A 24,591-nucleotide genomic window follows, 5' to 3' on the forward strand; every position below is an offset into this window, starting at 1 on the left:
TCCCAGCAGCGCTCGGTTATTTTTGCCAGCTACGTCACCATAGCAATACATTATAGTGAGGTAGCTTGTTGTTATGGTAATGTAGCGTCAGCATCTCAGTTTGTGCTAGCCAACAGTACACTGCCGTAACAACAAGCTACGTCATCATAGCGCATTGCTATAGTGACGTAGTAGCATGTGTAGATGTGCCCACAGACCACAGGGGAATCATAGAATTGGAAGGGACCTTCAAGCCATGCTCAGGAATTATTGGGTTCTCCCTCCTGAGATACTTGTAGGCAGCTATCAAGTCACCTCTCAGCCTTCTCTTACTCAGGCTGAACAGGCCCAGTTCCCAGAGTCTCTCCTCATAGGGCCTACCCTCCATGCCCTTAAGCAAATGGATGGCCCTTCTTTATACCCTCTCGAGCTTATCCATGTCCTTCTTGAAGTGTGGTGACCAGAACTCCAGATGAGGCCTCACCAACACTGAATAGAGAAGGAGGAATACCTCCCTGGATCTTCACACAGCAGCTGATGCATGCCAGAGTTTTATTGGCCCTTTCGGCAGCTTTGTCACACTGTTGGGTCATATTAATCTTCCAGTCAAACATGACCCCCAGGTCTCATTCAGATGTTGTGCCAGCTGGTAGACCACGGCCCATTATATAGTTGTGGTGAGGGTTCTTCCTATCCAGGTGAAGGACCTTGCACTTCTCCCTGTTAAACCTCATCTGAGTTTGATCCACCCAGAAGTCCAGTTGCCAAGGTCCTCCTGGATCTTTGCCCTATCCGCTGGTGTGCCCATGTTTCCCTACATCTTGGTATCATCTGCAAACTTAACCATTGCACTTTCTACCCCTTCATTCAAATTGTTAATGAATATATTGAATAGCATGGGCACTGATCCCTGGGGGATCCCACAGGAGATGGCCCTCCAGGATGAAGCCAGACCATCTATCACCACTTTCTGAGAGCAGCCTCTGAGCCAGTTGTCCACCCACCTCACTGTAGATTGGTCCAGTCCATTACTCTCCAGTTTGTTAGAGAGAATCCCATGGGACACAGAGTCATATTAATCTACACATGAAGTCTAAGTAGATGACATCAACCTCGTGTCCCTTGTCCAGATGGTTAGTGACCTGGTTGTAGAAGGACACAAGGTTTGTCAGGCATGATCTGCCTTTGAAAAAGACATACTGGTTGCTGTTTAGTAGCCTATCAATTACGAGCTTGTAGTTGATGGCTTCCTTAACCAACTTTTCAAAGATTTTACCTGGGACTAATGTCAGACTGACTGGCCTGTAGTTTTCTGGGTCTTCCCTCTTCCCTTTCTTAAAGATGGGCACCACATTGGCCTTCTTCCAGTCATCTGGGACCACTCCCGAGTTCAAATAGGTTGGCCAATGGTGCTTCTATAAGTTTGGCCAGTTCTTTTAGGACTCTTGGGTGCAGCTCATCTGGTCCAGTGAACTTGAAGATGTCCAAGCATTGTAAAGATCCTTCACCTGTTCTGGGCTGATTCTGTGTAGGTTGTTACCTTCCCCGTGTTCCCTGGGCCCTGTTCAGATGAGCAGCCCCCACTGGGTTTCAGGAATACTGACGCAAAGTATGTATTCAGTAATTCTGCCTTTTCATGTGCACCAGCTGTGGTCTTCCCCTGTGTAATCTGTAAAAGTCCCACAGTGGAGGCCAATTTTTTTTTATTGCTCTCTATGTACCTGTAGAAGGACTTTTTGTTGTTCTTTTTTACTGGTTGCCTGTTTGATCTACAGGTCTGCCTTAACTTTCCGTGTCTTATATCTGCAGGCCCTGGCAATGCAGGTGTATTCCTCTCTGATTGCTGAGTCATTCCTCTATTTCATATGCATTACTTTTTTCTTTTTGAATAGCTGCCTAATATCGCTGGTAAGTCAAGCAGGTCGCCTGGCTCTCTTTCCACTTTTTGCCTGTGTGGTGATGACCTGTTTTTGAGCCATGAGAATTCTCTCCTTAAGAAAGCACCATTGTTTCTGCACACCCAGATCATCCAAATGTCAGTTGCAGAGGGCCTCTCCAATGAGCCTCTTGAATTTGCCAAAATTTGCCTTCTTGAAATTCAGGACTTCTGTTCTGGTGACTAACTTCCCAGTCTTACAGTGAATGGTAAATATTATCAGGTCATAGTCACTGTCGCCTAGAGTACCACCAATCCACAGGTTGCATAGGATGCCCTCCTCTTTGGCCAGCACTAAGTCCAGAGTGGCCTTGCACCTGGTAGGCCCTTCCACAACCTGTCAAAAACAGATTGCCTACTGTCACCAGGAAGTTGGCTGACCTACTGGAGGCAGCTGAATGTTCTTCCCAGTAGATGTCTGGGTAGTTGAAGTCACCCACGATGATCATATCTCTATTGCTAGCTGCCTCCTGAGAATGCTCGATCACTCACCTGATCTTGGGAGGGAGGCCTGTAGTAGACACCCATCATTAGGTCTCCCAATTCTGATCCACCTTGTAGCTTGACCCAGAAGGTCTCAAGGGACCCTTTCCAGCTGTCAAAAGTGACCTGCAGGGTTGGGTACTGCTCTGTCACATAGATGGCCACACCTCCTCCTTTCTTTCCAATCTGATCCTTCCTATGAAGCCCGTAACCCTTGTAACCTGGGTGTGCCCAAGTACTGTGCTCTCCTCTCCAGATAGAAGGAATGGGTGGCAGGTAGGAGTGTTGTGAGAGGGATCTGCAATATGCAGGCCAGATCACTCTACTCCCTATAAAGTCAGGCCAGGACAAGAGATACTAAACTATATGCAGATGTATTAATATATACATAAATTAAGAGAAGTTCTATTAATACATATATAGATATACACATATACAATTATCATATAATACTATGTCATACATATAAAGGCTGAAAGATTACACCACTCCAGGTCACCCCAAACAATGTGTTGATAGACAGCTGATCTAAAATAAATGAACAACAGTTACGTGCAGGTGAGCATGTATAAATACAATTAAACAATAAGGCTGTGCAAAGCTTCAGGTGGTGATTCGATATGGAGGAGACTCGGCCCAATTCCATGGCTGTACCTCCAGATCTGAATTGAATTAGGGGACCAATTTCAAGGTCCAAATTGATTCAAAGCTCTCTGAATCTTCGGAAAAGATTTGGAGAGCTTCGGTGATTCCGACAGTCTCCGAGCTGGTATATACTAGAGAGGGGGGAGGGGACCATGGGAGAACCCCTGCCAGGCCCCCTGACCCACCTGATCACCCAGCCCGAATCTCTGAATCTCTGAATAAGATTCAGCCAAATAGAATCGGGACAGTGATTTGAACCACCAGATCGAATCACTGTCCCCATAATCAGTTGAATTCAAATCCAATTAAACAACAGTTCTATTAAACAACAGTGAAAACACAAACATATAGAGGCAAGTGTAGGAAAGTATATATAACCATTAGGGAAGGGGTTCCAGCAGTTTCCCTTAAGAAGTTTATACATAACACTCTAGTAAACTACTTATGTACAAAGTTAAAATGTCCACAAAATATAAGGCGCAGTGCCACAAAGTGAGGGCATTTGGCTGAGTTGCTCCTCACGGTCTGGGCCTCTCAGGCCACTGGATCCCCTTGGGCTGCTGCCCACAGGTAGCCCTGTGAACTGTTGCATGCATTGAGGGCTCTGCCTTCTGCTGGGGGTTGGAGGCCTGGGCCACCAGGGGTCAATCCATTCCCGAAGTCTCTGTGCAGCATTGCTTGCATCAAGCTGCTAGCCTTGTGCCGGTGGCTGCAGATCTGAGCTACCTCAACCAGTTTTATTCACTCCAGGGTCTAGCTCCATGCAGTGCCACCTACACTGAGTTCCCTGGCTGCTTGCCAGGGATTGCAGACCTGAGCCATCTCATGCAGCTCCCAGGGTCTGGACTCTGTGCACCACTGCATGCACTGTAGTCCTAGCCCCTCACCGGGGGTTGCAGACCTGAGTCACCTCACACAGTTCCCAGGCTCTGTGCTCCATGCATCGAGCCATGCACTGACACTGGGTTCCCCATGGTGGAGCTGGAGATGCAGCCGCTCACTGCTCTCGCTCGCAAAGAGGCATCTTCGGGTTCTTCAGGGTGTTGGTTCTGCCCACTGGCCCGCTCATACCAGCTCTTCTTTGCCCACCCTCTTCTCCATCCCTTGCCAAGTGCTGGGCATGCAGGGGCAGGGGCAGGGCAAGTGCCCCTTCCTAGCATTACCTGATTGGTAGGTGGGCTCCACCAATCATAATGAAGATTCTCTGAGTCTGGGTGTGTCAGGCTGTATCAGTAAGTCCACCACACCCTTAATATTAACTGCCCAGTCATGCACATTGTTTCACCAGGTCTCTTTCAACCCAATCAAGTCAAATTCCTCATCAGCCAGAAGGAGTGGCTGTTCCTCCAGTTTAGTTCCCATGCTTCTGGCATTCCCATAAATGCATCTGAGCTTTCTCTTAGTCACCTTAGGTTTTCTGTCATGATGTCTCGGCCTCAAGGTGCACCCATATGGACAGCCATGGTTTGAATGCCCTCCTGTATGTCATTGTGGCTAGTGGATTCTGCTTCTACAGTGGAACCTTGTCCCTGACCCCCAGATGTACCTAGTTTAAAGCCCTGTGCAACAAGTCAGCGACTCTTGTGGCGAAGAGCTTCTTTTCTCTGCTTGTGAGATGAATGACATCCCTGGGGTGGAAGACACTGTAGCTAAAGTGTGCACCAAGTTCGAGATATCCAAAGCCCACATGGTGACACCATCTTCAGAGCCTTCGGCTGACCGCCTTGCTACACTTCTCCCTCCAAAGCATTAAGAAAGTGTGAGAAAAGGTTATTGAGATGACTAGATAGCAAAATTATGAGCATTGAATGAGTATATAAATGGCTGGAGATTAAAATATAATAGCTGTGGAAAACTTGTCTACAGATCACTTCTATATCATGTTATTGTGAGCATATTGTCTCATCTGAACATATTCATTTGTGTGTTAGACAGTAGGTACATTTAGACAGTAGATACATCTTGTGTAAGGATCACACATCAGTATTATTTGAATAGGTGAGAATGTACTGAGATTAATAATATGTGATTATTTTTCTACTGCTGTAGGAAGGGCTGGGATTTGAAATGGTAAATTTAAGTGATATTTTTTACTTAAAATTGGCAGGTCCAATATTTATATGTCCAATATATTGTACATCAGAAATTTCAATATGCTTTTGAGCTATCGTTTTTATGAGAAAACAATCAGGCACTAAGCTGGAAGTCATAACATGGCTGAACTTCCAGATTGCTTCTTTTTTCCACTTTCCATCAAATGCAAACAGATTTCTCCATAGGGTGGAATATTCTTATGCAAGTTGCTCTGACATTTTGTTCTTACCGCTATCCAGTGTGCTTGCCATTACACTATTAGCAGACTAAGACTTGTTTGGTCAGCAGAATTTTCAAATATTAAAATATTGTAGGTGGTCATAAGAATAAAACAAATAAATATGGTCAGATGCTTTGCTCAGCCATCCTAATGTAAATTCAGCTCAGCTGTAGTCAATGAAGTTATTTTGGATTTAAACTGATATAGATTCAAATAAAAATTTGACCCAAAGTTGAGGGACGTTAAGACAGTCACTAGGACTGATACTATGTAAAGGAAGTCTAATTTAGGCAGTCTAATTTTAATCCTTCCAGACTTAATTATGTCCCTTTAACATCAAGTAGACAAAAAAAATCTAGATTTATATCACCACAGACATAGGTGTGGGAAGTGCTAAAGAAATATTTCTTCCTGTCTTGCTCCTCAAATATAAAGATGATATGTTTGGACTCAGAGTATGTGAATCATTTTTTGTGTGCTGAATCTTCTGTATATTTATGCTGCATGAGTCACCATTCATTTTTATTGAGCAGTTGTGTACTGAGTCACACATTTAGTTCACTAGAGATTTCTTCCTGTCTTGCTCCTCAAATATAAAGATGATATGTTTGGACTCAGAGTATGTGAATCATTTTTTGTGTGCTGAATCTTCAGTATATTTATGCTGCATGAGTCACCATTCATTTTTATTGAGCAGTTGTGTACTGAGTCACACATTTAGTTCACTAGAGATTTCATGGCCTATATTTCTAGCACAAAGATTAGACAAGTAGAAATTCAATTGGCATAATTAGTGTCAAGAACAATAAATCTACATGTATTTTAGATACTAATTACACTAAGACAGGTTGGTCAGACTGGAAATATATTTTTAAAAAAGCCCCACCTTTAAAAAGAAATGTTTCCTCAGCTCTTATATAAAATGGAAAAGGTGGTGAAAATAAATAATGGTAAAAATTATGAGCTGGTCAGTTGTGAACTATACCCTTTGCTATGCTTTCTGATGCTATCAGCTTCAGTATGTCTGTATTGGTCATGTCACTACACTCTTGTCTTTGGGCTTGTAGACAGAAGATTGTGATAGGAAGATTCACTACTACAGTAGCATTTCTTGAGTGATATTATGTAATTAAATCTATGCCTTTATGAGTCCTTAGATAACCACTCTGGCACAATAGATGTGGATTTCCCTATTCAACATAATAATGTCTAGCTGTAAATGTTATTAATGCCAGCTTTGTTAACTCCCTCACTGGTGAACATTTTAGAAAAGATATATAACTAAAATATTATTCATGCTGGCTGCTTTTCATGGATACTATGAAGCCAGCAAAAAGTATCCTGTGTACCATGTTTTAGAAATAATTATCCCATATTACAATTCATCAGCTGTTTGCAAGAGGTACAGTTGCCCCCTCCCCATATCTCATCTGTTTACTTAGAGAATTTTGTGAAGATCAAAGAATCAAATTTACTGGGCTAAATTTTGTCTTCTGAAGTGCATGACAAGTTCAGGTCCAGTGGAGGTCAGTAGTAGTGCTCCTGAGACTTTGAGAGTAGGCTTTGGCCTATAATCTAAAATTATTTTTTCATAATACATTTGTATGACAGACACACAGCATAGTCATTTAAAACATGAGAATTTGAATAAAGCTGGATACATGTGCTGAAGACAATTAGGGCAAAGGGGAGGAAAAACTCTTCTTGAAACAAAGCTCCAGTAAACTGAACACAGGCAAAACATCAGATAATTTCGGAGTAGGTACTTTTTATTTCTACTAAATATTTTTCATAACATTTTGTACATTGTAAACCTAAGAGTCCAAGCATTCCTAAATTTCAGAGAAACTCAAATTCCAAACCAAAGGCAAATCTAGGTTATCTCTTTATAATATACTAAAAAAAAAAATAATCTAAGAACCTTATTTTTTCCCTGGTACATAACAGTTAATTCAAGTGGAATTATACTCCAGGACAGAGAATTGGGTCCTTTGATGAGAAACCGTGTTGTAGCTTTTCTATAATTATTGAAGTGGTTAGATAATGCAGAAAAATCCTCTGATTGAAGCACAAATATGTTTATTAACAGTATAATATTTCCATTTGAAGGAAAACTATCCTGGGACCTACAACCAGCCTCACCTTACCACCTTAAACCCTTTTAAAATTATATGGAATGGGCAGTGTTGCCATACATTTGAAACCCTAAAACTGAGAAAGTCTCTATAGCAGTGGTCCCCAATTGATCAATCATGATCCACCAGTTGATCAGGGAGCTTCTTTTAGTTGATCCTGAGCTGGGGGAAGGAGGGGCTAGCCATGTGCACCCCCCAGCCCAGCAGGTCAGTCTGGGGGTGGGAAGAGGTGGGGGCCAGATTGAGGCCCCCATGCATGAATGACATATGCCCCTGGAGGCTGGGGGGCATGGCAACTGCCCACAGGTGGTGGCAGCAGTGATAGTGGCAGGGGTATGGTAGCAGTGAGTGGGGAGCACCCACAGGTGGCTGCAGTGGTCTTGGCAGTGAGAGGGGGGTGGCGAGCAGTGACTACCCACAGGCACCACTGGCAGTGTCGATGGGACTTCTCTCAGGGGGTGCACTGCCAATCTCAGCACCCACATGCACCCCCTACGCATTGCCAATGCCCCATGGTGAGGGAGAGATGGTACAGCCCAGCCAAGAGCAGGGGAAGGTAAGTCAGACCCCAGCCTTGCTGGGTGGTGGAAGGATTGGAGCTGAGGGTGTCATCTGGGGGGGGTTCCTGCCACTGGGCACACCCTGCCAGAGACCCTGGGGGCACATGACTCCCCACCTCTGTGCGGGGTGGAGGAGGCAGAGGTGGTTGCTTCTCTGCCTTTAGCCCCACCGCAGTTGGCCACATGTGGGTGCAGCTCAGCTCAGCGGCAGGACACACCTGGTGTTTGCTCACCCACGGGCCAGCTGCAGCGGGGCTCTGGCTGCAAAGCCCAGCCTTCAATGGCAGCCAACTCTGCTGCACGCAGCACAAACGTAGGGCAGTGTGGGCAGCTGCTGCAGTGGTGAGGGAGGGAGTGCGGCTGGAGCAGGGGCTGACAGTGCAGGCGACGTGGGGCAGGACAGACCTGTGAGCAGCTCATCGGGAGGGTGTAGGGAGTGGGGCATGTACCCCAGGAGGGCATGGGATCTGCATGCAAGGTAGGTGGGGCAGGGCAGGCTTCAGCTGTGGGTTGGGGTTGGGCTCTTCCCAGCTGGGGGAAGAGTCTGACCCATGGTGGTGGTGGCAGCACTAACTAAGGGGGGATGCACTGTACCTCTGTTACCTCCATAAGGTTTGAGAGGCCTTCAGGGTTTGAACCATACTAAAGCCAAATTCTCTTTATGAGAAAATTCATAAATGGCACCCTCAGAGCCCTCTGAAGAAACCCATCAGACCAAATTTATGCAGCCATTGCAAGGTTAAAAGAAATAAAGAATTCATAATTACAAACAAGTAACAATTCTCTCTTAAGCAAATGTATTTCTGAAAATACTTTACAATCCTGCTGGTTGTTATTAATACGCTAACCACATATTATCATAGACTGCCTTTGATAGTTTTGCAGGCATGGGGAAAAGGCTCTCTAACATTTCAGTGCCTACTGTGCAGGTTGTCTCATATGGAGAAGAAAGCAAAGCAGTATGAAATGTGTTCATTCATGTTGCTTATTCAGTGCAATCCCAGCATTTTTGAAAGTATTTATGGTGTACATCAATGCAAAAGATGAACTCTCAATACTTCAGTTAAATAGTGATCCAAAAATCATGTATACATCTTACAGGAATTGTTGCATCAGTTTTAGCAGTAAAATATTATAAATCTTTCCAAAATTAAAACCATGTGCATTGTTTTACTTGATGCATATTGATTTTTATAGTAACTTTTATAAGTCTCATAATATTTCAGTTATACTTCCACTGCTTGTATCATTGAAAATGTAATGAAAAATATAATTCATGTCACAAATAGTATCCCACCAGCTACACTCTGCTTCATCTTCTAAAGGATCTTTGCTTTAGTCCAAATAGAATGTAAATATGATTTAAACTATTAACGGCACCAGAGTAAGCTAACTGAATGTGAAGGAAGGATAGGAAATACAGCAAGATACCAGCCTGGCTAAACAGAATTGTTTCAATGAATTGAAACTCAAACGGAAATCCTTCAAAATATATATTATTGTGGTGGAATATAGGAGTACTGCATGGACATGCAGGGAGAAAATCAGGAAGACCCAAGGCAAAAATTGAGATACAACTACTTAGGGATGTAAAAATCAATTAAAAAGGCATTCTACAAGTACATCAGACATAAATTCCTTCACTTGGGACAGAATATTCACAGGTACAGTTAAAGACTAGGCTGCAGAAAAGGACTTTAGGGGTACTTTTGTTGCTAATAGCATACTGGGCAGTGTTAGTAGGAGTGTCGCTTGAGAAGTCAAGGGAAGTGATCCTTCCATTCTGTTTGTCACTGATGAGGCCCACCTGCAGTACTGTATCCATCTTCTTGGCTCTGCACTTTAAGTAAGACTCTGATAGAAAGCAGTGGAAATGATTAGAGGTCTAGGAAACATGGTTTAAGAGGAAAAGGTGGATTAACTAGGATCTGAGGAAGATTTAAGGAAAGATATAAAAATAGTCTTTGAATACCTGAAAAGTGGTTTTATAGAAGATAGTCTGTGGCTGTAGGAGGCAAGACAAGGAAAAATGGTCTTACGTTGCAGCAAAGGAAATTCAGGTTAGAAAAACTTTCTTACTGTGAGGGCAGAATATTGGAACAGACTCCCTAGAGAGGACGTAGAGTCTCCATTCCTGGACATTTTCAAGAGCAGGTTAGACAGACACTTGGCTAGAATGGTTTAGGCAGGGATCAAAGGGTTGGACTAGGTGGCCTCCTATAGCCCCCTCCTCTTTTCTATGATATTATGATTATAAGATTTTAAAAGCACATTTTTAAAATTTAACGTGCTTCAGGTCAGTAGAAATAAATTCATTAACTCCAACAGTAGGCCTGTGCAAATAGGGACGTATTTGATTTGGATTTGACTGATTTGGATCACTGTCCTGAATTGATTTGGCCGAATCAGCTTCAGAAGATTCAGCACTGATTCGGAGAGATTTGGTGATTTGGATTGGCCAGGGAGAGGCAGGCGCAGCTGCGTGGCTCCTCCAGCTATGTCTGCCTCTCCCTGGGTGCAGGGAGCTGTGGGAGAAGCCCCCATGGCTGCCGTGCCTGGCCCCAGCCTAGTCCTGGCACTTAAAAAAACAAACTAAAGACAAACAAAAAAGCCCTGCACTCATCGGCTGCAGCAGGGGCTGTGAGGGCTCTGGGTCCTTCTGGCACAGTGCTCCCATGCAGGACCCACTTGAGATCATCGACCCCTAATGGCCCCCCCACCTGGCCCCAGCAGTCCAGGAGTAAAACAAAAACCAAAAAAACCCAACAAAATGCACTCGCTGGCAGTGGCAATGGCTGTGGGGGCTCTGGGGCCATGTGGCAGAGCCCCCCCACCTAAACCTGCCCCTGATGGATGCCCCACCTGGCTCCAGCATCCCAGCAATTAAAAAAAAAAAAAAAAAAAAAAAAAAAGCTCCACACTCACCTGATGTGGCAGTAGGAATTGGGGGCTCATTGCAGATCCCCCCATGTAGCGTGGGTCAGTGAGGGGCAGTGGGGATCACCCCCCTGCTTGGTACCTACACAGCAGCTGCCCCGTGGCACAGGTGAAGCACTGTCTTGGAGCTGGAGCTGCTTGGGGCCAACTGGTACCAGGCTCTGGGTGACTGCTGGAGCTGCCCCAGCTACCAGACAGCATGTGGTACCCTGCTGAGCTGCACTGCACCCATGCCATGGGGCAACTGTTGCGCATGTGACAGGTGGGTGGGTGATCCCCACTGCCCCCCACTGCCCGACGTTGCTGGGGGGCACTCTGCATTGAGCCCTCAGAGGCCCTGATGGCTACTGCCGGAGCAGGTAAATGCAGGGCTTTTTTCCCTTTTTTTTAAAGTGTCAGGACTAGGCTGGGCTGGGTGGGGGATGGGGCCAGGCAGGGCAGCCATGGGGGCTTCTCCTGCGGCTCCTCCAGCTGTGCCTGCCTCTGCCTCAGTGTAGGGAGTTGCAGGGGCTCTGCTGTCCTGCTGCTTGCCCAGCCAGCACAGGTGGTGGGGTGTGATGCAGGCACAGCTTGCTAGTTCGGGGCAGCAGCAGGGCATAGCCCCCACTCCCAGCACTGCTGCACCCACATCAGCACTGGGAGTGGGGGTTCTGCCCTGTCACCTCTTGCCAATGGGATGTGGGCGTGGCAGTGCTGGGAGCAGGAGCTATGCCCTGCTGCCACTTGCCCTTTTCCTCCTGGAGTGAGCAGCACTGCACCCCACCTCCCTCCCACCCCGGCTGGGCAAGTAGCAGCAGGGCAGAGTCTACATTCTGCACCCCGCTCCCCGAGTAATATGCACCCCCCCACCCTGGCTGCACCGCTTGTCCCAGCCCTAATCCCTCTCTCCCCCATGTCCCTTCCGTACCCCGTTCCCCAAACCCAACAGACTTACCAGCTGGAGGCCTGATAAGTCTATGGCCAAATCTCTGAATTGGCTTAATCTTTTCCAGAGCTTTTCTGAATTGATTCAGATTCTTTGAATTTATTCCAAGCTTTTACTTGTTCTCTCAATTCAGTTCAGATTCGGTGATTCGGTCCCTGAATTGGGTCAAATCTCCTCCAAATCAAATCAGTTACAGAAGCTACATGTAGACCTGTCCAACAGGCCTGGGATCAGCTTATAAGTGTGATCACAGAATCATTGAGAAGTCACGTTAGAAGGGACCTCCAGTGGCCATCTAGTCTAACCCCCTGCCTGAGGCTATCCAAGCCATGGACTGGATTGTGTTCTTAGGTACCTTTGTGAATTGGGATTCTAGAAATGATCATAATAGGTGTCTCTAGTGGGTTATGGAATAGAGAAAGATCCCACACAATTTACTGATTCATTTGATGTACCTGGCTGGGGGAGTATTTTGTCGATTGCATGATTTCACAATGATTGCACACTTAATTCATACAGCACACTTCTATTTTAAAATTCCTTGCTACACATATAACACTGCTTAGCTTTAAGAAAAACCAGAAACATTAAAAACACAATAACTACATACATTAGAAACAATACTCCAAATGCACTTCCTTCCCAAACAATGCTATAAGAATTAGTATTACAAAAACAACTACAATTAAAAGTAAAGGTTAAATTGGAATCAATACTATTATTTCTCATGATATACTTACAATCCTAGAATTCCAAGAAACCAAATCCCCAGATATACTTTAATTCTTTAGTTATGGTTTTAGAGTTGGTCTCAGCAGTGATAGAAACAAGCCCCTTCCTTTGGTCCCACTTAGGCACTCTGTGGCTTCAGCGTAAATGGGTTCTTGTTCACGGAGAGGGTGGTTCAGGTGATCAGTCTGATCCAGCCTACACTTGCGATTCTTCCTCTGGTGTTCTGCAAGTGAGGTTACCTCCGAATTGGGACTGTAGGTTACAGTTTTTATTGGGTGAGTTGCAGTCTTGGGTCCCTCCTACCCAAACCTGTCACTACTCCCAAATTTGGGCTTGGATCTTTTACCCAACAAATTCCTTTCCTGGGTCGTCTTTGGGAAATTTTCCACACCACTGCTGTGACCTCTCTTGCCAACCCCCTTTCAAAGCCTCTAGGTTTCGATCTCTCGGAATGTCTGCCCAAGGGTCGCTTTTAGGTTAACTGTGTTAAAGGCCTCTAGAGATAAAATTCAAGAACCAAGACATTCAACACATTCGCTGCAAGGCCTCTAAAGATAAAATTCAGAACCAAGACATTCAGCACATAAGCAAAAACAAGCAATGGCCTAGATAAGAAGAAGAACCTTGCCTTTTTTCTAAACTGGCTAATGGGTATTTATTGCAAGAATTCAAACTATTACATTCACTATGACAATAAGCACATTCGAAATGCTTCTGCTCTATGGACACAATTGAATAGGGATTTTTGCATGGCAGTATATGTTGTTTCTCTGTTCCAATAGAGATTCTCATTTAAGTGGGGTGCTGAGTCTGCTCATGGAGAATTTCTTGCCATACTAAGACCCATGAAAGAGGTTATGTAAGTAGACAGAAGTGAGTCTAGTCTAGACAGATTTTCACCATCTGGATGTTAAAGGAAAGGAATTTCAGCTGCTAAAATATACATTGTTTCATGCTTTACAGTGTCTACAATTTGTACTTGTTCTATTTTGTAGAATGGACAATTTAAGGTAAAGATAATTGGATGTGTACAGTAAATACATTTTCCTGAAGCAATGATCTATTGGCTCTTTTTGATACTATTGTCAGAAGAACAACTATATAAAACCTATATTAGAAGCTTTATAAATTTGTTTAGTCATTCTCATTTGTACTTGGAATATTAAATACAGTCATACAGACATAACGATATTCAGACAAAACTTTTTTATTGTGAAAGACTCCCATGGAATTATCAATATATAAATAAAAGTATATATGTAAATATAAAAACATAATTAAAAAAATAAATTGGTGGGAAAGGAATAGGGGGATAGGGAAGGAAAAAGCATGACATGGATATTATGATTAGTCATCGAATGATTCTAGTTTAGTTACCATTTATGATGGTGAAATGAATTTGCCTGTAATTACTTTCAAATGTAAACTTATACTTGAAAAGGGACTTGTGCAATATGTTCCCAGAAAACGGCAGACCAGATATGCTGTAATATGGAGAAATATTGTTATATGTGTAAGGATAGGTAGGTGGGCTAATATTAGTGTTACTGATGAGCTTATTATACCTACAAATTATATCTATACTAGGAAGGTCTTAGAAGAGACCTTGCTCTTGCAGCTGCTACAAGAAAGTCATCAGTGTGAATTCACATCCACAGAGTTTCTGGCAGCTTTATGTGGCTTCACTATAGTAGCCATGCAAACATGGGGAAAGTGCAGCAGCTAGCAAAAGGTACAGTCACATTTACATGTGCCTGCTGTTAGATCAGGGGTGGGAAATTATTTGGGCCTCCAGGCCACACAGGGAGTTTTGGTGAGCTGTCGTGGGCTGGGTCAGCACCACCTTCCCCACTCCCCCCTGCACAACAACTCACCAAAACTCCTTAAGTGCTCTGCTCAGCCAGGTGGTTGCAATGGGGATGTTGGTGGGTGGGGAGTGGCATCTGGGAATGGGATAGGTGGCCGGATGGGGGCTGGGATTGTGAGGCAGTGACAGTGTGAGGCCAGAGCCCAGGGCAGAACAGTTATCCACTACCAGCACGTGCCCCTGCAACAAGTGCTGGTTCCACAGGGAGGGGCATATGCACAGCAAATTGCAGCTCTGCCCCTGGCCCCATCCCTGTGTTGCTACCACCGAGCAATCCTGGGGTCTCCATGGAGACTGGTTGGGACCCGTGTAGGGAGGGTGAGTAGCCAGGTGGACAGGATGGGGCCATGGGCAGGCAAGGAGTTATGTCTGGGCTTGGGGCTGGGATCGCAGTGATAGCACAGAGCCAGGGCCCAGGACAGGGCACAATCTGCTCCCTGCATGCCCCTACCCACAGCCCCTGTAACCATTACAGGGCTGCGCAGGCAGCGGATCATGGCTTAGCCCTCACCCTGGACCCATGCTATAGCTGCCCCACAGTCCTGCCCATCCTGTTATTGAACACTACTCCCCACCTGCCTACAGCTCCATCCCATACTCCCCACCTTGCACTCTGCCCATGCAGGTTCCACCCCTGGCAGTGGGTGATGGGCAGACTTGCCTGTACAGTGGGTTTAGGGACAGTGGCAGTGGACGCCAGAAAGAGCCACCACTGCTGAGGCTGTCAGAAAGTGAGTCAAACTGCTGCACTGCCTCAGCCCCGATTACTTTGGGGTAGTTTCCCCGCACCCCCTGTACCGATCTCCTTGAAACTTGGCAGGCTTTGTGGCCTCAGCAGGGGTTAGTATGCCTGCAGTTTTTACCTTGCTGTAGTTTAACACATACATGCGACAAAAGTTTTGTTTTCAAAATTTGGGGTGCAATTTCTCCAAGTCCTCTGCACCTATCTGCTTGAAACCTGGCAGAGATCATCCCCTACAAAGGGGCTACCATTTCTGCAAGTTTCATCCAAATCAGGCTGGAAATGACACAGTTATTGGCTGTTTCAACCTCCCCATTATAGCCTATGGGCAAAACATCAAAACATTTCAACTTTTCTCATTTTGTTTTGAGGCTGTTTCAACCATATCTGTTCCATTTAGATTTTGCCATTTTGACCTCAAAACAAGTTGAAACAGCCTCAAAACAAAACTGGCCGCAAAATTTCGCACAGCCCTATTAGATAGTGACAGAACCTTGTTTCTGTTTGCCAAGGTATTGTTATTCTCCCAACAGAAAAAAAGCGATCCAGCTGTATAAAGGAGCTCTCATTGATGATGTGTTACAAACACAAGAACAACTTTCTTCAGCAATTTGAAGTCAAATTGCTGGAAGAATTTGCTGGTAGAATCTGAGATGGTGACCATTATATTTTCATACATCACTTATTGTAATGGTGTCCTGATCTATTGGAGGCCCTTAAGTACTTCAGTAATACTAACAACTTGCTGCTGATGATAAACAAATTATTTCAAAACTAGATCATACATAACAAATATAACATGGCATTTTTCACGTGAGCTAGGGATAGAAATTACACATTAACTGGTATAAGTGATTGGAAACTGGTTGAAACTTGCAATAACAGAAATTCAGTGTACGTAAATCACTTTTAAAATGGCTGAAACCTGATTTAAGTAAAGTTGGATGGATGTAGTATCAGAGCTAACTGATTTAGATTAAATCAGTTTATTGAACTTCTGTCCAAGATCCCCTCCAGATGGAAGTTATCTCACAGACCCCCAGCATCCCAGAGTGCTTTGTACCTCCCCTCACAGGATGGGTGGGCTAGCATTGGCCCAAGTTATATGATCCATCCTAGCAGTGAGGCATGCTTTAGCTCCCCGCAGCTTCTGGCCTGGGCCCCTGCAAGCATGTGGCTGCATTTCTGGAATCAAAAGTGAATGCCTGTTCACTTGCTTATCAGTTCAATCTATGTGGTTTAAACTAACCTGCAAAGGTTGAATCAATTCAGCCGTGGGATTTTGACTGTCTGTACTTAGCCATGAGGTCTGACTTCAAATTGCTGAAGGAAGTTGTTCCTGTATTTGTAAAATTGGTTTGTGAAAGTAGCAAATTTACAAAAAATACCACATCTTTTTAGTCCCTTTGCAGCATGCTTATAAATAGAAGTGAATCCTTTTATGGGTGGAATTTTAATGACCTCCTTGTCCACATGAATTGTATTTCTACTTAGATTCACTAAATTGTAGCATGGGTATTGGACATATCTAATTATTACCATTCTTAAAATTGTCAGCCCTTTTGTCATCCAGTATTGTTTCTACATTAGCACTTTATGAACAAAGAGTTATGTTATGCGACAATACTTGTTCAAAAGATAATATAGAGTTTGGTTATGAAAAGATCTTTGGTATTGCAATTCACAGTAAAATCCTTACTTCTTTCATTTATCTGTTGTCACAAACAAAATCAAAGCAACAAAATTAAAGCCATTGCTATCATTCCAAAGTATTTTCTCCTACTTCTTATTAGGAACACATGTTATGAGCTGAGACAGTCTGTTTCCTTTAATCTGTTTAAAATTTATACTGGGATACTGAAACTGAACTCCGTTATGACTACTTGCCCAACTGTATTTGGCATACAACAAATACTTTTGCAACAAGATAGATGTTACAAATACAAACCAGGTCCAAATGTCATAAACATTAAATGTATCCTCATTGCATTTCCACCTACAAATCTTTGAATTTAGAAATGTGCAAGATAAAACTCATCAGTCAGCAGCAGTCACAAAAATATTTTCCCACATAAAACTATGCTAATCCTATAAACCACACACATGCCTGATACCACTTTTTCTTAAGTTATTGAGCAAGACATTGCCATGTACAGTACCAGGGTTTTTACCTACAGCTTCTATAGACCTGTAGTGGCAACAACAGCTACAGATAGTATGGGTCTTAAGCAACACAGTATAGGCAGGGGGAACTATGTTGGGGGAATACCAGAATATGGATTTAGACATCCTGCCCAGCTCTTTTCACAGGAGAAAAGGACATAGAATCATAGAACATTAGAGTTGGAAGGGAACTTAGGAGGTCATCTGGTCCAACCCCCTTCTCAAAGCAGGACCATTTCCAACTATATCATCTGAGACCAGGCTTTGTCTAGCCAGGTCTTAAAATTCTCCAAGAATGAAGATTCCACAACCTCTGTGGGTAATTTGTTCCAGTGCTTTACTACCTTTCTGAGAGAGTTTTTCCTAATACTTACCCTAAACTTCTCTTGCTGTAACCTGAGACTATTGCTCTTTGTTCTGTCATCTGCCACCACTGAGAACAGTATAGCTCCATCCTCTTTCGAACCCCCACATCAGGTAGTTGAAGGCTGCTATTAAATCCCCCCTATCTTCTCTTCTATAGACTAAATAAGCCCAGTTCCCTCAGCCTCTCCTCAAAAGTCATGTTCCCAAAACCCCTCACCATTTTCATTGCTCTGGGGCATTCCATGTGAGACCGGCTGCCAACTAGACAAGGAGCCATTAATTATCACCTTCTGAGCCTAATGATCCAGCCATTTTTCTGTCCACCTTGTACTCCATTCATCCAACTCATACTTCCTTAGCTTGCTTGCAAGAGTGTTGTGGGAGACCGTATCAAAAGCCTCGCTAAAGACAAAGTATATCAAATCCGCTGCTCTTCCACCATCGACAGAGCCAGTCATCTTGTCATAGAAGACATTGAAGGTTGGTCAGGCATGAATTGCCCATGGTGAATCAATGCAGACTATTCCTTATCACTTTCTCCTCCAAGGGCTTAGAAATGAATTCCATGAGGATCTTCTCCATGATTTTTTCAGGGACTGATGTGAAGCTGATCAGTTTGTAATTCCCCAGACCCTCCTTCTTTCCTTTCTTAAATACGGAAAGAGCATTTGCTCTTTTCCAGTCATCCACGACCTCTCTCAGTTTCCATGAGTTTTCAAAGATAAATAGCCAGCATCTTTGCAGTCACATTGGCCAACTCAACACCCTCAACACCCCTGGGTGCATCATGTCCAGGGTGCATCATTTCCAGCTCCATGGACTTGTATATGTCCACTTTTTCTAAATTGTCCTTAACCTGGTCTTTTGCCACTGTTGGCTGCCCTCCCCAAACTGTGTGTCTGGGTGAAGTAGTCTGGGAGTTCATCTTGCATGTGAAGACTAAGGTGAAAAAGGCATAGAGCGCTTCAGCCTATGCTGCATCATCAGTTATTAGGTTGCATCCCCCATTTATCAAAGGGCCCACACTTTCCCTCATCTTCCTCTTATTTCTTTTGACATCTACTGAGTAACAACTGAGCAGGAAGTTAAGCAAGATCAGTCAGAGATCACTTTCCTATGCTCTCACATGTTTTTTTCTACATAACAATAATTCTTAGGGATCCCCTTTTTTCAGGGTGAAGAATAGAGACCTTAGAATGTTATGACATTAAAATACAGAATTAGAGGCTGGGCCCAGCTCGTTCTCTACTTTAAAATATTTCCATTTCCTTCAGAGTAAGTCTAGTAGTAATATTCTGACATCAATCCTGAAAGTACCTGCTTGAAAGGAAATGCATCCAGGACTATTGAAGGAATATCAGGGAATCAATATTTTTAATATTCCAAGATCCCCTGCCATGAAAACTAGGCAAGGGTTGGCAGTTGGATAGGGTACAGGCAGAAAACATCTTGTGCATTAGTAAAGTTTAATATTCAGTGTCCTGTTTCCTCTCTGAAATATGGGATCCATGGGTGGTTAAGCATATGCATATGCTCAGGGCGCGCGGAAGCAGCTGCAGCATCTCATGTATTCAGTGTCCCGTGCTTCAAAATGGCAACGAGGGCACTTTAACTAAAGCTCATTTAACTAACTCGTTAGATAAGCTTTAGTTAAAGCACCCCCCACAACCATTCTGAAGCACAGGGATGCTGATTACACGAGACGTGGAGGCTGCAGCAGCATGCTAAATAGCTCTGCTCTGCTCTGATGCGCTATAATTACGGCGCATTGGAGCAGCATTCCCACACATATACAGGCACCCCCTGTGTGCAAGGTATTGTGTGTTGAGGACAATCCAAGCATGGGGAACCCTTGAGACCCCGAACTCTAGAGATCGTGATGAAGCCAATGATGTTAAGCAACAGAGGCTTCCATGTTAGTTCTATTTAAAACTTAGGTTTATACAGCAGATTCAAGTCTAGATCTCTATTTAAATTTAAACAGCATAACTCCATTGTCTTCAACATTGCCATCTTAATATCCCCCAGCTAAGGATCTGGCCCTATAATTTCCATGGAGCTGTCATCTTATTTCATTCTACTTTGATAAATCATTTAAAGACTTTAGGAATTAAGTAGGCTAAATTGAACACAACTTCAGGGGAGATATTTGCTGGCATTTAATTAGTTAGGGTTGGGCAGGCATTCTTATTTACTCATTTTTGCTGACATTTGCTATGGAAACTTAAGAAAAATGGTACTGATTTTAACTAACTATCTTACTGCTTAGACAGCATATGAGCCTGAGTTTTCTTCCATTCATAAATAGATAATAGATTCCATATTATAATGTGATTGGGGCTGGGCTTGGGCTGCTCGGGAGTAGAGAATGAGGCACTGTTAAAAATGATACTAGTAAGTCAGTAGCTGATATTGGTCCTCCTTATGTGGTTGTGCATCTGAATCCTAGCAGGAAGTCATGAGGCACTGGGTTGCAGAAGACGTTATCTAGTAGCCTGAGTATTTGTCTAGCAGCATGAAAGTCATACATTGCAGTTACTGTTGTGCTATTAACTCACTGTATGACTTTTGTTAGTCACTGAACCATGTGCCAGAGAGCCAGTTGTAGAAAGGAGATAGTAGTGCTTACCCTTCCTCACAGGGAGGTTAAGAGGATTAATTACTTAACTGTTGTATAAATGTCAGATGTGGCATGCCAGGAATGCTAAGCTTTGTTGTTGTTGCGGTTATTATTATTTTCCTGTTCTTCACCTTATATCCTTAACTTTGTTTCAGTGATATTACAAAAATAATCTGATGAGTAAGAAGGATTTTGAACTGCACCCACGCAGTGCTGCTCCAGCAGACACTTGTTCTAACTCAATGAATATTGTGTTTCTGTGCCAGCAAATTTATAATGCCTGACTTCAGCTTTGGTTTTCACACCTTAAAAAGAAACGAAAATGAAGGCAGTTGCTTTCCTTTGCATCCAGTTTTGAATGAGGTACAATCAACGTGGTATATATTTTATGACATATTACATGTAAATATATATTTTTTTCTTTGACAGTTGATGAAAACTGTGAATGAAATGTGTCCGAACATCACAAGAATTTACAACATTGGAAAAAGCCAGCAAGGACTAAAACTGTATGCTGCTGAAATCTCTGACAACCCAGGAGAACATGAAGTTGGTTAGGATTATATTCTTATAAATCTATTTCAGGGTGGTGCTTTTTTAATTCCATGTGTCTGCAGCAATTATCACTGATGAAATCATGTTCATGGCAACAGGAATTTCAAACATATGTGGGCAGAACCTCAATGTTATATTTCTAATTTGAGAAAATGTGGTTGAACATAAATAGAAGTCATTATAAGGTAGGATCAAATTCATAAATACGAATGAGTTATACTCTTTACAATAAAAGGGAAGGCAGAGTGGATTTTAATACTGTGTAACATGATTGGCTGAAAGCCCTCAAGACTAAAGTTGTCCTTTTGTATGTCCATTACAACTAAGGGCTGGTCAGCTTTCCCTATACTGCCCCATTAGTGTGGCTGATTAGTACAGTGTCCAGGGCTGAGTGTAGTAGTGTCCATCCATTTGGTTTTTGGACCCTCTGTGGCGATGATCAGCAAGGGTGGCAATGGGCTATTGAAAAGTTGGACAAGTGTGTGCTCCAAAAAGTAATGTGTATTATTCCTGCACAATGCAGAGCTCTGGGCACATCTCAGTTTTGCCTCTCAGGCAATGGATCTTCACACTACCATTTACATTCAGGTGCCTTTATGGAATAATTTGTTTCTAAGATTTAGATCGAGACTACCAGCTCATTTCATATATGCCACTGAACAGTTCCAACTTTGTAATGAATGCCAATCATCATAGACGGTTGGTCAAACTTGGGCTAGTGACCTAATTGCAAAGGGTCCCATAGCCTATTAGCGTAACCACTTACCCATCCAGTTCATTTAACTTTCATGGGCTGTCTTCATAACTAGTGTTCCACTGTTGCCAGTGTAGTGTGATTTGTTTCTTTGTGCAGAACCCTTTATTGGAATAGAAAATCACCACATACAAATGGCTGAAACCTCAAATATTGCAAGGATAGTTGTGGAGGCTTTTGGAAAAATCTACTTTTCATATGCAGAATGTACACTACTACGTCATGCATTAGATGACATTTTAGTTTCATATTTCCCGGCTAGTGACTTGTGAAGGGTGGAAAAGTTCCAAATACTGTAAAATCAGTCAGATTTCTGGCCACTGGGTACCATTGGCTATGTGTAGAGGGTGCACACAGGTGCACGTACACCCCCTGAGATTGGTTGTGCACCCCCTGAGTTTGGCCACCACTGACAGTGCTGGTGGTGTCTGTGGGCGGTCACTGATTGCCACCCCCATCCCTCGCCGCCAACATTGCTGCGGCCACCTGCAGTCAATCTTCGCTTGGCCCACCCTTGCTGCTGACATCCCCACGGCTGCCTGCAGGCAGTCCCCACTCACCTCCGCCACACCCCCGCTGCTGCCTGTGGGAGGCATGAGGCGTAAATGATATAGTACCCAACGCTGAAATGCATTGTTTGGGTAATTAACCAATAACAGTTTATAATCCTGGCTCAACTATGCAGTAATGAACTACAGATATTGTGGCATTTAATAAAACTTTTCCAAATAAGTATGAATCACTGTGTTACATTAATGACTATAAAAAGACTGTGTGGGGTCAGACATAAACATTGTACTGTTAGACTGTAATGTGTATATATATCCTTCACGAGAATACACATGCATTCCAAAAATACTACCATTGAGAGAGATGCCACATGCTCTTTTAAAAAGCATAGAACTTGTAGAGTGGGCTTTTGTAACAAAGAACTTATTATATTTAGAAAACACAAAATAATATAATTTAATTACCATTTTATTCAATGGCAAATGTCTCCTGACTGTTTACATGGTTGCTGTAAATCTTATCACTTTATAATTAAGTAATGCATAATAGCAGCAGAGAAGTAAAATTACTTTATAAATGAGGTAGAAAAGATAAGTTGTCAGCTGTGTTATGTGGAATTAGGGCAGATCCAACCTTGCCATTAAAGTTAATGGAAAGATCTTCATTGACACTAGTGAGTAGCAGATTGGTTTCTTGGTTTGGAGCTCTAACTACATTTATGTTGTTTGGGGTTTTTTTTGTCAACAGGTGAGCCAGAATTTCGGTATATTGCAGGAGCTCATGGAAATGAAGTGCTTGGACGTGAGCTAATTCTTCTGTTAATGCAGTTTATGTGCCAGGAATATTTGGCTGGCAACCCACGCATTGTACATATCATTGAGAATACCAGAATTCATCTCCTCCCTTCAGTCAATCCAGATGGATATGAAAAGGCTTATGAAGTGGTAATATGATTATCAACATAGCTATAAATTAACATAATGCTATTAGATTGGTAAAATAAGCTCCCATTATCAAGTTAATTAAAAATATACTTTGGAAGCAATCAAAATGAACAAAGCCCACAGAAGTAGCACACCAAAATGAAAAGCTGAACTGAGCTTAGCTTTTACTTGCTAACAGCTGATGTAAGCAACATTCAGCATTAATTGTAGCTGTTGGGGTGGTGTTTGAGCTAACATGGGCTGCCCAACTGATGGCCCTTGAGTCACATGCAACTAATGAAGGGTTAGCACATACCTTTCAGGCTTCCAATGGGCCGCTGCTGCCATTATTGCTGCAGCTGCAGTAGTCACTGAGGCTTGGAACTCCCCATCCCTTCTATGGCTTCTGTTGCATGTCTCTGTCCTAAGGGATGAGGCAAAGCTGCACAGCACAGCCTGCAGTGTTGGGTGGGGCAGCAACCTGGAGCACCAATGCAGTATGGAAAGCCAAAGGGGAGGTAGGTTGCTGGACATGGTGCAGTGGAGGCTTGGAGGAAAGCATCCATGTGTGCAGGCAGCATGCATCTTGTGGTGCCTATGGCACCTGATGTTGTGGCCCCCCTGGATCAGCTCTGTAAGGCTCAGGCAAGCTCCTACTCTGCAGCCCTTGTTAAGTGCACTGACCCAGTTCCTACTAATCAGGGCCAGCTGACCCTCAGCCCCTGCCCTCTGATTGGTTCTGGAGTTGCATTTAAGGAACTTCTCTAGCATCTGAGCCTTGCTGCACAAACACTGGTCTTCAGTCACTGAGTCGTTCTATCCCAGTGACATTTCTGGTTTCCCAGGTTCCTGACCCTGCCTCCAACTTGGTCCTGGATTTCAGCCTTTAGATTATCCCTGCAAACTTGTTTCCTGACTCCTGACCCCAATTTGGCTTACTTTGAGACTTAGCTTGTGGATTATCCTTTGGACTTGATAACTAGGTTTCTGATTCCCGTCTCTTGACCCTGGCTTGGAATTTTGACTCCTGACTTGTAGCTTCCTTTAATCTTTCCACCCCAGCTCCATGCCTAACTCTCCCCACTAAGACATCTGGCCTGGTGGACTGTGACAAATTCCACTGGGAAGTTCCACCAGATATCTGCCCAATCACCTGGCAGGGTCACTGTAGGATAGACTGGTTACCCGGTCAGATTTCCATACCTAAATGGTGGCCACACTTCAAAATTTGCAAACTCAGATCACAGTGTGGCAGGCTAAGAACACTCCTCTTTCAGGGTCAGCTGCTTAGCCTGCCAGTCCCGCCAACCCTGAATCCAAGACAAATTTGATGGTGACCCCTGTAAGTTTCAGGGATTTATAAGACCTGGCCTTCAGGCTGCATTCCCAAACATGTGCCTCACACATAATCAATGTGGGGCTGATAATCAGTCTTCTGACTGGAG

At 43.6% G+C, this 24,591-nt stretch overlaps 1 protein-coding gene across 1 annotated transcript in view; it reads left to right on the forward strand.

Annotated features, from left to right (window-relative positions):
• CPXM2 (carboxypeptidase X, M14 family member 2) overlaps positions 1–24,591 on the forward strand; it is a 152,501-nt gene that overhangs the window by 100,209 nt on the left and 27,701 nt on the right. Inside the window, exons 8-9 of the mRNA XM_019556202.1 lie at positions 20,834–20,957; positions 22,971–23,167. Coding sequence (XP_019411747.1) covers positions 20,834–20,957; positions 22,971–23,167 — 321 coding nt within the window. The remainder of the gene's footprint in view (positions 1–20,833; positions 20,958–22,970; positions 23,168–24,591) is intronic.

This window comes from Crocodylus porosus, unplaced genomic scaffold (assembly GCF_001723895.1).
Source record: "Crocodylus porosus isolate Cpor-Errol unplaced genomic scaffold, CroPor_comp1, whole genome shotgun sequence".
Taxonomy (NCBI): domain Eukaryota; kingdom Metazoa; phylum Chordata; order Crocodylia; family Crocodylidae; genus Crocodylus; species Crocodylus porosus.